General features: G+C 48.0%; 2 protein-coding genes across 4 annotated transcripts; one reads left to right on the forward strand and one right to left on the reverse strand.

Moving 5' to 3' along the window:
• The first annotated feature begins 2194 nt into the window (after positions 1-2194).
• Positions 2195-2821, forward strand: LOC136454916 (uncharacterized). The gene has a single exon (XM_066455157.1). The coding sequence runs from the start codon at positions 2195-2197 to the stop codon at positions 2819-2821; it is 627 nt and encodes a 208-aa protein (XP_066311254.1).
• Positions 2822-3962: 1141 nt separating this feature from the next.
• LOC136452592 (transcription initiation factor TFIID subunit 7-like) lies at positions 3963-9514 on the reverse strand. Of its 3 annotated transcripts, none has more exons than XM_066453197.1 (6): positions 9186-9513; positions 8010-8143; positions 7800-7919; positions 7637-7697; positions 7144-7328; positions 5994-6117 (listed from the first exon to the last, which is right to left on the reverse strand). In XM_066453197.1, exons 1-5 carry the CDS (start codon positions 9307-9309, stop codon positions 7174-7176), a joined length of 594 nt encoding a protein of 197 aa, XP_066309294.1. In that variant the 5' UTR covers positions 9310-9513; the 3' UTR covers positions 5994-6117; positions 7144-7173. The 3 variants fall into 3 exon arrangements, with proteins under 3 accessions (XP_066309293.1, XP_066309294.1, XP_066309295.1); XM_066453198.1 differs by lacking the exon at positions 5994-6117 and adding an exon at positions 6295-6318 and having other exon boundaries at positions 9186-9514; XM_066453196.1 differs by lacking the exons at positions 7637-7697; positions 7800-7919; positions 8010-8143; positions 9186-9513 and having other exon boundaries at positions 3963-6117; positions 7144-7156.
• Between the last annotated feature and the right edge of the window lie 3643 nt (positions 9515-13157).

Consider the following 13157-nt stretch of genomic DNA (forward strand, 5'->3'; position numbering starts at 1 on the left):
TTCTCGGCAAGGTGTTGAGTACACCAACGATGGTGCAAAGGTGCATACCCCTCTAACTGTTCTTGCACGGCATTAAGTATGCCCTGATGCCTATTAGATATGACGCCAACCTCCCTGCCAGGCCCAACCACGTGTATCCGGACTAGCCTCAAGAACCATTCCCAACTGTCATTGTTCTCCTTCTCAACCAAAGCAAATGCCAAAGGAACCAACTTGTTGTTCGCGTCACAGGATATGGCTATAAGAAGTGTACCCTAGTATTTGCCAATCAAGAATGTACCATCAATGGAGAAGACGGGACGATAGTGCCTAAAGGCCTCGACACACTGAGGGAAGCACCAGAAGGCACGGAAAAATATCTGCCTCCCATCCTTCCATGCATTAGGTTTTGGGATGTACTCATAATGCATGCCTAGATTCACCGCTTTGATTGCATTGAAAAGAACTGGTAGCTGCTCATACCCATCCTCCCAGTCCCCATATATCATCTTCCACGCTCGCTGCTTAGCCCTTCATGCTTTACCATAAGTTATCACATATCCTCCATACAACGCTTCAACGGTCCTGATAATTGTTCTCACCTTCATGTTGGGTTCTCCCTGCAAAATTCTCATCAACCACTTGGCAATGAGGGTAGATGTCAACTGTCGATGCCTCGGTGTCAGCTCATGGTCAGCACAATTGTGTGGCCCGACAACTTTTATGATCTTTCATTTTCCGGTCACTTGTTGCTTCCTTGCACAAACCCTCCATGGGCAGCATTCCTTATCACAGACAACTGTGTAACGGCGCTCCACATATGAATGCAATACCCTATAAGGCCTCTTTCGTATCACTGCAAAAGCCTGCAACCACCTCTTCAAAGCAGGGAGGTCATTGAACACCCTCCCCTCCTCAATTACCATGTTAGGACCGGCCTCAAGAGCTTCTAGGAACTCATCATCACGTCCTTCTGCAAACGCCTAATCGGAATGAGCAAGACCACTGAACTCATGAACTCTAGGATCACGGCGGCTGGGAAAGATACGCCTCATCATCTCAACATCACTCTCCGTCAGCTCTTCAATGGGACGATCATCATCAGAATCAAAAGCCCTAGCCATCTCATATGGCTCCGAATCATGTATAATTTCAACACTATTGGAGCCACGAAATCCATCTCCAAAGTGCACTTGCGTAGCAACATAGGGCACATCCATATTCTCAGGAATGTCTCATGCAACATCATTATAGAAATGAGGAAAGAATGAAAGAAATAGATGTAAGGAACGGGGTAAGCTCCCAAAAACTATGCGGTTAAGACACTTACTCGGATGATTCTGTGTTAAAAGGATCTCATAAGGAGGATCTGCCACGAAAACATGAGTATGACAACCATCTCCAAATACCACATTGGGGGCAGATTGAGCATCGAGAACCGTAGGCGCAATCTGCACATGCAGGTAAGGTTCTGGAACGGGAGGGTCGATGTGTGCCTGATGATCCATTGCTAGGGTAAACCCATGAGGGATTGGATCAACTACACCCGACGCACAACCACGTCCAAACATTGCAGCTGGCTCTTCATAGCCGATCTCACATAGTTCTCCCACTGATCCGCACAACCAATTGAGATCATTCGCCTGAAGATGTTCGGAGGACAACCTAGGTGCAGTACACCATCAACTGCAATGTCATCATCTCCAAAGCAATGCAGCTCCTCCCGAGCCCTTGCAACCATCTCACTAAATGAAGGCCTATCATTGAATAGCACAGGCACGCTTTGCATGTCAAGAAACTCAACATATCCATAGCGATCGCTTTCAACCATGCCTCCATGATATATGGTCACTGGTTGTCCATCTATTTTAAAAACGTAACGAAACACATGTCCTTTAGTCTAAATTAGACGATAGATAATACCTAACAAGTACTTTCTAACTACAAACTAAGTAATCAAGATAATAACTACGTATATATTTATAGTATACTCACTAAATAGCTAGATCATATGTAGTTAACTACAAATATAACTACATATCTAAGTAGCTATCTAACTATATCTATTTACCTATGTATCTATGTTTCTATCTATCTACATATATATCTCACTAAATCAACTAACCGAGTCATCACAGTAACTAGTAAATAACAAACACCAACTAAATAGGTACATTACATATTCATAATTTTTACCTTTCTGGGTCAGCGGACGATGGGCGTAGGTCAAGGCGAAGATCCGGGCCCGTGGTGGCGCGGCCGACGACAGAGGTGGCGCACAGCGGGCGTGGGGTGCCCAGCGCTCCGCGCGGCGAGTCCGGCTCGACGGGCGCGGGAGGCACGCCGACGGTGGACGGCGGCAAGGCGGGGCGAGGTCGGCGGTGGAGGGGGGCAAGGCGGGGCGAGGCCGAGGCTGCCGGTGGAGACCAAGGCGAGGCTAAGGCGAGGACGGCGGTGGAGGGCGTGGCGGTGCGGAGCTGCCGCCAACCACGGGCAACGGCGCGAGGGCACGGCGGCGCGGTGCGGGCTCGGGCGAGGGAGCAGCGGCGGCGGCACGGCGCGGCGCGGCGAGGGCACGGGCTCGGCCGCCAAAGCAGCAACGGCGGCGCGGCACGGCGAGGGCTCAGCCGCCGGAGCAACAGTGGCGGCGCGAGCGCGGCGCGGCGGTGGAGCGGGCAAGGGCGGCGGCGACGGCACGGGCAGGGGCGGCTTGGGCGAGAAAGGAAGAGAAAGAGGCGCGGGCCGGATAGATATTTCCGAGCTCGGCGCCAAGATCTACGGCGCCGAGCTCCCTGCCATCGTGCCCGCCAGCTCAGCGTCAGTTACTCTGGCGCCGAGCTAAGGGTCCATTGCCTGAATTCTTTCCGCCAGGGGTCTATTTATGAGAAACTTTAAAAAAAATGACCGAATTGTAAAAAAATTCGAGCCTTTGGTTGAGTAGTGGTGGCCTTTGAGAAACCTGTTGAGCCGCCCCGCTTGTCAGCCTCATAGGTTGTTCATCCTCTAGAAACAGCAAAGGCCTCGCCGGCGCTGGGGCAGGAGCCATGCCCGAGCTGGTCGTCGGGGTGGGGGCAAAGGCCACGCTGGCCGCCGGGCAGGGCCCACGCCGCCACCGGTGCCGGAGCAGGCGCCGTGCCCGCCACTGGCCGCCGGGGCAAGGGCCCAGCGCGGAAGGAGATGAGGGAGCTCGCATCCGACCGCCACCGGATGGAGATGAGGGAGCTCGGAGCAGGTGCCCGGCGCGGATCGAGATGACGGAGCTCGGAGCAGGTGCCCTTCCCGTCCGCCGGCAGCGCCATCCCGTCCCCATCCGTCTTCCCGTCCGCCGGAGCTGGTGCCCCCTTCCCGTCCGCCATCCACGCACCGACGGGGCCGCGCCTCCGTGCGACGGGGCCACGCCTCCATGCAATGGGACCGCGCCTCGGTGCTGGATCCCGCGCCTCCGTGCGACGGGGCCGCGCCTCCGGGGACGCCGCCTTATCTTGCGATGGAGCTCGCTCGCTCAGTTTCCGGCCGCGCCCGTGACCACAAGAACCGGGGCAGGAGCAGCGCGCGCCGCCGTGAAGGAGGCCGCCGGAGACGGTGAAGTCGGGAGCGCAGGGGATGCGGATGGAATAGAAAACGAAGAAAAACGAAACGTTTTCTTTTTTTTTTAAGGAACGAAACGTTTTATTCAAAATCAGTTTTTGCCCCAAAAGCAGCCGGAAGCAGGAGTTAGGCTACTTTTAATTTTGTAACAGGGCAAAAGCAGCTTTTGGTCTAAAGTAGCCGTGGCTTTTAACTTTTTTGATTGGCTTTTAGCTTTTGTAAAAACAAAAACAGTTTAAAAAACTCAACGGCCTTAAACGGCTGAAGTTCACTTTAGGGCATGTTTAGATTCCAAAAAATTTTGTGCAGTACTCGTCACATCGAATATTGCGGCACATACATGGAATACTAAATGTAGACGAAAAAAAAAACTAATTGCATAGTTGGGGGAGAAATCACGAGACGAAACTTTTGAACCTAATTAGTCCATAATTAGACACTAATTGCTAAATACAAACGAAAGTACTACAGTAGCCAAAATCAAAAAAAAAATTGGATCTAAACGGGGCCTTAGTCCATCTATATAGGTCTGAATATTAGGGACTATTTGTCACCGATAACGCGCGACTGGCGAGGAAAGTGGTTCCATGAAATCCGCGACGGAGACGGACGTCCCCAGCGGCAGATCGACTGCCACACGGCCTTCAATCATGTCCAAAACAGTTAGCATGCTGGGCCTGATCACGTCACGGCTGTGCTGGACGCAGCAGAGCGCCACCTTCACCTCCCGCACGTCCACGTGCGCCATGGCCGTGTCCACCAGCTCCACTAGCTCGCCTCGCACCATCTTATCCCGCACAACACGGGCGAAGAGGTCCGCTGTCTCGGACGAGGCGGCGCTTCCGGGGTCGACGCTTCGGCGCCCGACGACAAGCTCGAGGAGCATCATGCCGTAGCTGTACACGTCGGACTTGGCGGACAGTGAGCTGACAAGCATCTCCGGCGCCATGTACCCGACCGTGCTCCGACCGTCCTGGGCGATGGACATGGAGATGCCGAAGTCCGACACGTGCGCCCGGAGGAGGATGTTGGCCGGCTTGATGTCGAGGTGCAGGATCTGGAGGTGGCACTCGTGGTGGAGGTACGCGAGCAACCTGGCGACGTCGACGGCGATGCGGCGCCGCGTCGGCCACGGCAGGAGGCGCCTCCGCTCCTCGCCGTGGAACAGCCACCAGTCTAGCGACCCGTTCTCGAAGAACGGGTACACCAGGTGGTACTGGCTGCTGCCCCCTCGCAGGACGCAGTAGCCGAGGAGGCGCACCAGGCTGCGGTGGTGCACGTTCGCCACGATGGAGATCTCTCTCAGGAAGTCAGTCTCCCCGACAGGCTTGTCGCTGGTGATCCGCTTGACGGCCACCGCCCTGCCGTCGTCGAGGAGGCCTCGGTAGACTTCGGCGGAGCCGCCGCGACCCACCATGGTACCGAAGTCTCCGGTGACGGCTCGGATCTCGTTGTACGTGAACTTCCGTGGCAGTTGCTCGATGTGGATCGTGGTCTGCTGCACCTGCACCGGAGTACTACTACACCGTGGCAGATCCTCGTTGTGAAGGTGGAGCATGGCCTGCTGCACGGGAGCACATCTTGCTTCTTCCTGCACCGGTGCAAGTGGCACCTCGGCATCAGCAGCAGGTGCTTCTGTGCAGCAGCGAGAACGAAGCTTCCATTTGCAGTACACTGCCAGAGCCACGGTAGCGTTGCTGCGCTTGTCATTGGCCGCTGATAAGACAACCACTACGGCAAGCAGAGAAAGAAATATTCCGGAAAGAGTCCTCTCCTTCCGACTTGATGGCGTGAAAGCGTATAAGCAAGCAATGGCTACGTAGCACAGAGATTCAAGAGTAATCTGTGAACTTAAGCTGAAAGCTCCACAACCAAGAAAAATCAAAAAGAGGCTTGTACACTTTCTTGCAACAGGTACATGCACAGCAACGTCCTCGACCACGGGGAGGAGGAGCGTCACCAGAGTCAGTGGACCTGGCATAGCTGTACACTTGAACAAGAAGCAAGATGAAACTACAAGAATGGTGGCAGAAGTCTTCGGTTGGAGGAGAGAATCACAAAAACTTGGTATCCATTCTGATACCTCGCAACGGGACGAGGTGTGTAACAAGTATCGTCTGATGTCTTCTATGCTATGAAAGTATGAATAAAAGTGAGCAGGTTTTAATTCAATCTGACTAGCAACCTTAATTCTGTTGCTTTGCTTCGGTAATTGAGGCTTTAATCTGACTAGGTAGTCTCAATTAGTATACACATTTTGCTACCAATTGGGAAGAGAAATGGGCCTAAATTTCTCACCGTATGAGGTAATATGTAGGCGTCATGGGAAAGCTGCTCCCGACTTATATGAACATGCACGAGATTTTGGCTTTGGATTGGAGGCGATGGATAAAACAAGTGCACTAGCATGCGGGGTGATCACAAACTTAGTAAGCACGTCTTAATTATATTTCTGTACTCCCCGTTGAGTCAAATCTTATCATGTAGTCTGCGTACTCCCTCCGGTCACAAAAATGTCTTTTAGGACAAGATTTAGTCAAAGCTCAAAACCTACAAAAAAACAATAAGTATTATATTATTTAGTCTTTTAGGACAAGATTTCGTCAAAGCTCAAAACCTAAAAAAAACAATAAGTATTATATTATTTAGTCTTTTAGGACAAGATTTCGTCAAAGCTCAAAACCTACAAACAACAATAACTATTATATTATTTAGAGTCGTTTAGGACAAGATTTAGTCAAAGCTCAAAACCTACAATCAATAATAACTATTATATTATTTAGTTTGATCATGCGTAGGTTATATATGTAGGTTTGTATTCAAAATACTTACAAAATATCTTATATTTAAAGGATTTTAAGAATATAATCTAAAAATTTTTGCGATCAAAATACACACCGAAGACCATGCAAAGTTAAATGTATCAAGTATTTTTTTTTCCCAGAGATAATACTAAAGTTGAGGCTGGTCACAAGAGTACAAGATAGGAAAGCATGTCTAATTGCTAGTATGGAACAATAACCACCCAATAATCTAAAATATTTTTTCTCGTGACATTTATAGTCCATTTTATTAATTATGTTTACACATCTATTGTCATCTATTTTTCTATATAGACCCATTCCACAGCAGAGGTATTATTCTACTTTTACTATACATGCTAGAGTCAATAACGCCCATGAGTTTAATATAATCCGTACCTATATGTGCGTACGTAAATGAGGATTGTGTCACAAGATCATAACCAGTTGGAAGTTTGTTAAGCCCAGTTGAGTGTTAATCTGACTGTTCTGCCCAGACCTAGTCCAGATGGGTACTCAAATCACAGAATATAAACAAGATGGCCATTGCACTCCCACGAATGCGGTGCTCAATCAGACAAAATTAAATTGAACAAAAGACACAGATGTAGATATTTTTTTCAACCATCTTATAGTTTTTAATCAATGCCACATACCCCATGTTTCTGTATAAAAAGAGGAGGGGGGGTTTCCTGTTATGAATTACTCCTACAAAGAAATGTGGAACTAAACTATTAGATAGGAAGTGTTATCCCTATATGATACTGGAACTAACCACTGCGGCCGCACTCGATTCAGATCCACTTCAGTTCTCTGACTCATCAGTGTCACTCCTCTCAGGTTCCGCTTCCTCTCCATTCACAGCAGGCTCTTGAACATCTGGCTGCTTGGTTGCACGAGCTACTGGAGGTTTCTTACGATCACCACCTTCTTCACCTCCTATCACACTGGCATTCTGATCTATTGATAGTCAAGGAAATATGAACATTTACATGGAAAAAAACGGTGAAACTTATAGACTCCTTGAACCAACAAACCAAATGCACATTGACTTATGGATGTTTTAAGCAACCAATTCAAAAACATAACTGGAGGGAGCTCCATGTAGACACACCATTTGTCAACTAACATTAGTAACCAAATAATACTGAGAAAACCTAAGAATTAAATAGTAAAAAAATATTATATACCATTTTGTCCAGCTGCTAGAATACAACACAACTACACAAGCTAGAATTTAGTAAATGGAAGGTGAAAAAAAAGGATACTGACAGATACTCCATGCATGATATTGATAAGATGCTTCTCAACTTGGTTAACCAGCTCTGCCTGCAAAATTGTACAAGGAAGAATCAGGGTTCCACCTAAAAGTGTTTCTATGAACATGAACTTGGGTATCGAACGGAGCTAGAAGGCAATTAATTTTAATACATTCAAGTCTGGTTCTCTGCGGAAACGTCGCCTGCGTGCATCCCTCATTGGAGGAGTAAGCCCATGCTTGCATTCAACTCCTTCTGGAGCAGGATCATTTTCTTCTCTTACCATAATCATCTGTTTCAATTTGTTTTTCAGCTGATGATTTTAAGATTGAAATTTAATAAATAGGTGGCATACAGTGATACAGTAAACTTGCACTTTTACCTGACCAACATCAGCAGTTTTAATTAGTACAGAATCATCATATGTTTTGTACGACTCCACCACAGTAGGTAGATCCAAGAGAGACGCAGGAAAGCTCTCATTACCGATCATAAATGTACCATTTCTTCCATCCTCTGTACGAAGGAATATCTCATCAACCCACAAGGTCACAAAAGTTCCAAATGTTTCAAGTTGTATGCTCACAAATAAGAGGGGTCATAGTGTTTCACTGTCACTAAGAGGAGAAAACTGAACCAAATAAGCACCAATGCACATAATGGATGTCATATCCAATGAATCATATCATCTTTGTCTCAAATCTCAAGCTAAAAAAATCCTCAAAAAAACTATCAAGCTAAAAGCTTTATAATAAGGACTTAGCATGCCCACTATGAATTATGAAACAGCTTCAACTCTTTGAGTCATATAATTACTGCTCTTGAGTTATTTCTAAGACTACCAATAGCAATCTAATTATTTCATGATTTCATCTGGATCAGAAATTGGGCTGCATTAAGCACAGGAAAAGAGAGAAATCATCAAACACAGGGAAACATGATTTGCAAAAGCACAATTAACAAAAGCATGGAGCACAACATTTGCATTCCTAAACTTTAATTATTCACCATTAAATTATTACATCCGCTGCTACATGTGGACCATTTCATCCGATAGTACATGGATCTTCCATACGTGATTAACATCAAGGCTTATCTCATTAAAAAAAAACATCAAGGCTTATCTAAAGGTAAAGCAATCGGATTGCAGAGTCACCTAGCAGGACGGGCACAGTGTAGCCTGTGATCTACTGATCTCTGGCCTCTGATTGGTTAACAGCGTCCTCTGTTCCAACTATTGCTAATAACGGAACAGTTAGGCGTGCTAAGAATTCTAAGGGCAGGACCCCGGCACGCCCAAGCCAAACTCCCCGCGAGCTGCGGCAATCTGTACCAGAGAGCGCCACCAGCGTTCTCGGCGCCTTTGCAAGCCCCCCGCCGCACCTGACCTGACTTCCGTATTCCGTTAACAGCCTACGGACATGTAATCCCCAAGCAGCGAATTCATGAGCAGCGGTTTCCAAAGGGGGTTAGGGTTACTGGCCTAGCACACGCTAGGTTTTCGCAGACAGGGAGTAGGATTCGAGGGCGAGAAGACGGGGGAGTTAGGGAACCTAACCTGAGAATGAGAGGTCGAGGGAGGCCTCGTCAGGGTTGGAGGAGGCAGCGGCGGATTCATTCATGAGGCGCTCGATCCGATCCGCCACGGATGGCGGCACGCGGAGGATGAACTGCTCCTCCATCGCAGTAACAAATCCACTGGGAGTCTGGGACGGTGGAATCGAAGCTTATCTCCAACTCAAGCGAGCGTTCGCCGGGCTGAATCGCAGAGCAGAACCAATTTCTCGTGGTTCCGCCTCCCCTTTCCTCTTGCGTTTATCGTTCGGAACTTCGGGTGAAAACAGGAGAGTTCCCGACCCCGCGTCCGCTAATACTTCGACGCTCGCCTTGGCTGATGATGCTGAGTCCCTGACTGGTGTGTCCCATGGACTGACAACCTTAGAGCATCTCCCGGTACGAGGCCCTTGAGCTCTTCGCTCGCTCGTAAACGATCGTAAATTTTCAGTCAGAAACAGTGTTTTTCTCTCACACTAAACCAGCCAGCAGTAAATAATTCACGATACGATACGGTCTCCCGAACAGGCCGAAACAAACGGATTAGTTAGGCCATGCCCAATGCTCCACGTGGATGTTAGCCTTGTCATGCCATGCAGGTTAGAACAAAAAAAAAAGCAGGAAGATATGTTCTCAGAGTGGCTTAAAGAGACAGTGAGTGCTCTGAAGCGTCTGCTCGGTCTCGCGTTGGAGAGCGATGGGAGATATCCCTGGCATGCCAAGCATGTATGCATATCGGCCTGTTCGGTTTATCCCATATTCGGTTTGTTCGGCTTGTTTTTTCAGTCGGAATACTATTTTGTCTCTCACAACAATTCAGCCAAAACAGTACTTTTCAACCAGTTTCAGCCAAGTTTCATACCAGCGAACGGGGCCATCATCTTGAAAAGAATGTGGGGGCCACAACTAAAAGATGCCTTAGTGCATGTACGTCTAGGTTGGAAGGTTAGGAGTCTCATTGTATCCTTGCTGATGTATATTGTAGATTTTGATGAGACTAACAGTTATGTTGGTGGTGTCCTTATTGGACTGGTTTTTAAAAAGCTAAAAAGGTAATTTAGAAAAGTTGAAAAGCATGCTGAGAATCTAAAATATTATTACAAATATCAATACTAAAAAGTCAAACATCCAGAAACCAAAAGTCATAAAGCTAGCTTTTGAGTCAAACACAACAAAAAAAACTACATCTTAAACAAAAAGGACCTAAAATCATAGCCCCTTTTATTTTTGATGAGAGGAGGTCACGAGCCACGCAGGAGCCAAGGTCACAGGGAGGAGCAGCCAGGATCTCGTCAAGGTGGCTTCACCGGGAGGGAAAAATGGAGGAGCGGTTTAGGTCGCCGCGAGGAGAGGATGAGATCTAGCCATAAGGAGAGGAGCCACGCATCTTACCGAGGGAGATCCATCAGGTGAGTTGGATCCCGCTCAGAAGGAGAGGAGCCACACGGGTGGAAACCCACTCCAACAGCTGAGTAGGTATAGGGTGGAGAGTCCCTAGGAATAAGGGTCGAGGGTGATGATTTGATTGCCTCTCATTTTTAGTAGAAATCATTTTGAACTTTTTTAGCACTCAAATTTTGGAGCCCTGCCAGAGTTGCTCGACTCGCCGGCTGTCAAGGGACAGTAAGAGAAAACAACCGGAGATGAATATGAGTGGTGGACTCCCCTGGTCTTAGGATGGCTCTAAGGTTGACAGGGCGTTTGGTCATGATACATTAGAAGCTGGCCTGGGCGTGATCATCGTCATCTTCCTTTCCTCATTCAGAAATTCTCTGCTGGGGGTGTCCATCTAGGCATATCCATCCAGACGGCTCGTTCTCGGGTCTGCGCAGCCATCGGGCCCAACAAGCCTGCTTCACTCTACCTTAAGTGTTTCACGGTTCTCGAAAACACAACGACATTTCATTTCCCAACTGACGCATGTGACCACAGCCGGCGCATCCACTGTGCCGCTCTCCTTCTTTGGCCATCGCGGCCCTCTCTAGCGTGGGTGCGCCACACTCGGGCCCAACCCGTGCTCCTCCGCGCCTCCCATCCACCTCGTGCCGTCACAGCCATGGCGTGCACCGTAGCGGGGCGAAGACAACACTGCAGGAAGGGAAGGTCTACGCCTGCTCCTAGGTGTACGCTGGTGTAGGGTCGAGATGGCGGACTAGAGGAGGGTGAATAGTCCTTTCTAAATTTAATCGCGCTGGCTAACCGAAACAAATGCGGAATTGAAACTATCGGTCTAGCCAAGACTACACCCCTCTATCTAAGTTCTCAAGCATCTTAAAAAGATCCTAATTAGGCAACAAAGATGTCGGGCTAGCTAGAGCTCACATAACCAATCTAGCTTATAAGGTCACACAAACCTATGCAACTAGTACTTCACACAACCGAGGGGAGCTCCTGCACAATCTAGTAAGCAAAAGCACAAAGCCACCTAAACTCACTAGCAATGCTCAATAATAAGGCAACTAATGCCGAATTAGAGAGCGTAAATTACTTAGCTACACAAACTAAACAATGTGACTAACAAAGTTACTCAAACCAAATTAGTCACGCAAGGGAGGTACTTCTATGCTACACAAACAAGAAGGTAACTAGCCAACTACATAAGCCAACTAATTACTAGAGAAACTACACAAGCACAAGTATATGAAAGTAAATACAAGCTTGTGTAACAAGGATGCAAACCAACGGGAAGACAAGGATGACACGATAATTTTATCCCGAGGTTCACGTGCTTGCCAATATGCTAGTCCCCATTGTGTTGGCCGCTCACTTGGGGGTTCGGCGGCTAATTGGCATCACCCTCCAAGCCCACACGTTGGACACCATAAGAACCTACCCTAAAAGTGAAGGTAGCTCAATGACACGCTCTACTAGAGTTGCTCTTCGCGGTCCCCATGAGGTGAGCACAATCCCCCTCAGAAATCCTCCTCCGGAGCACCACATAATCTTCTTGCGTACTTCAATGAAGTCACAAGCCACAAAGCCGTCTAGGAGGTGGCAACCTCCAAGAGTAACAAGCACCACCAGCTTGCAACTCGATCACCTAATGACACTCGATGCAAACCTCAAGATGCAATCGCACTATAATTGCTCACTCACTCGATCAGATGATCATTATTAAACACAAGTGAGTTAGAGGGCTCCTAAGCACCACTACATAAGCCACAAGGCTCTAGTGTGCTCAGCTCCCGACCCAAGGCCAGCCACCACTTCTATTTACAGTCCCATGGCTCAAAAGAGCCGTTAGCCCTTATAGTATCTATTCACACAATAGCTATGATACTACCCTATGTTAGTGTGCTCTCAAAGGCTAACTAAAGAGCCACACCAACCAACCAACCAAGCTCTCACAACTAGCTACACTAAAGTGCTTGGCAACTAGTTTGCGGTAATGTAAAGAGAGTGATCAAGAAGATTATACCGCCGTGTAGATGAAGGAACCAATCAATCACAAGGATGAATAACAATGAAGACTAATCACCTCGGAATCAATGATGAACATAATGATTTTTTACCGAGGTTCACTTGCTTGCCGGCAAGCTAGTCCTCGTTGTGGCGATTTACTCACTTGGAGGTTCACGTACTAATTGGCTTCACACGCTAAACTCTCAATAGGGTGTCGCACAACCAACATAAGATGAGGATCACACAAGCCACGAGCAATCCACTAGAGTACCTTTTGGGTCTCCACTGGGGAAAGGTCAAGAACCCCTCACAATCACTATGATCTGAGCCGGAGACAATCACTAACCTCCGCTCGACGATCCTCGCTGCTCGAAGCCGTCTCGGTGGCGGCAACCACCAAGAGTAACAAGCGAAATCCGCAGCAAAACACGAACACCAAGTGCCTCTAGATGCAATCACTCAAGCAATGCACTTGGATTCACTCCCAATCTCATAAAGATGATGAATCAATGATGGAGATGAGTGGAAGGACTTTGGCTAAGCTCACAAGGTTGCTATGTTAATGAAAATGGCC

This window comes from Miscanthus floridulus, chromosome 5 (assembly GCF_019320115.1).
Source record: "Miscanthus floridulus cultivar M001 chromosome 5, ASM1932011v1, whole genome shotgun sequence".
Lineage (NCBI taxonomy): Eukaryota > Viridiplantae > Streptophyta > Magnoliopsida > Poales > Poaceae > Miscanthus > Miscanthus floridulus.

Excerpts from the sequence above, each read along its gene's own strand:
- LOC136454916 (XM_066455157.1), top strand. The coding sequence starts at position 2,195 with ATGGGCGTAGGTCAAGGCGAAGATCCGGGCCCGTGGTGGCGCGGCCGA.
- LOC136452592 (XM_066453196.1), bottom strand. The coding sequence starts at position 5,548 with ATGCCAGGTCCACTGACTCTGGTGACGCTCCTCCTCCCCGTGGTCGAG.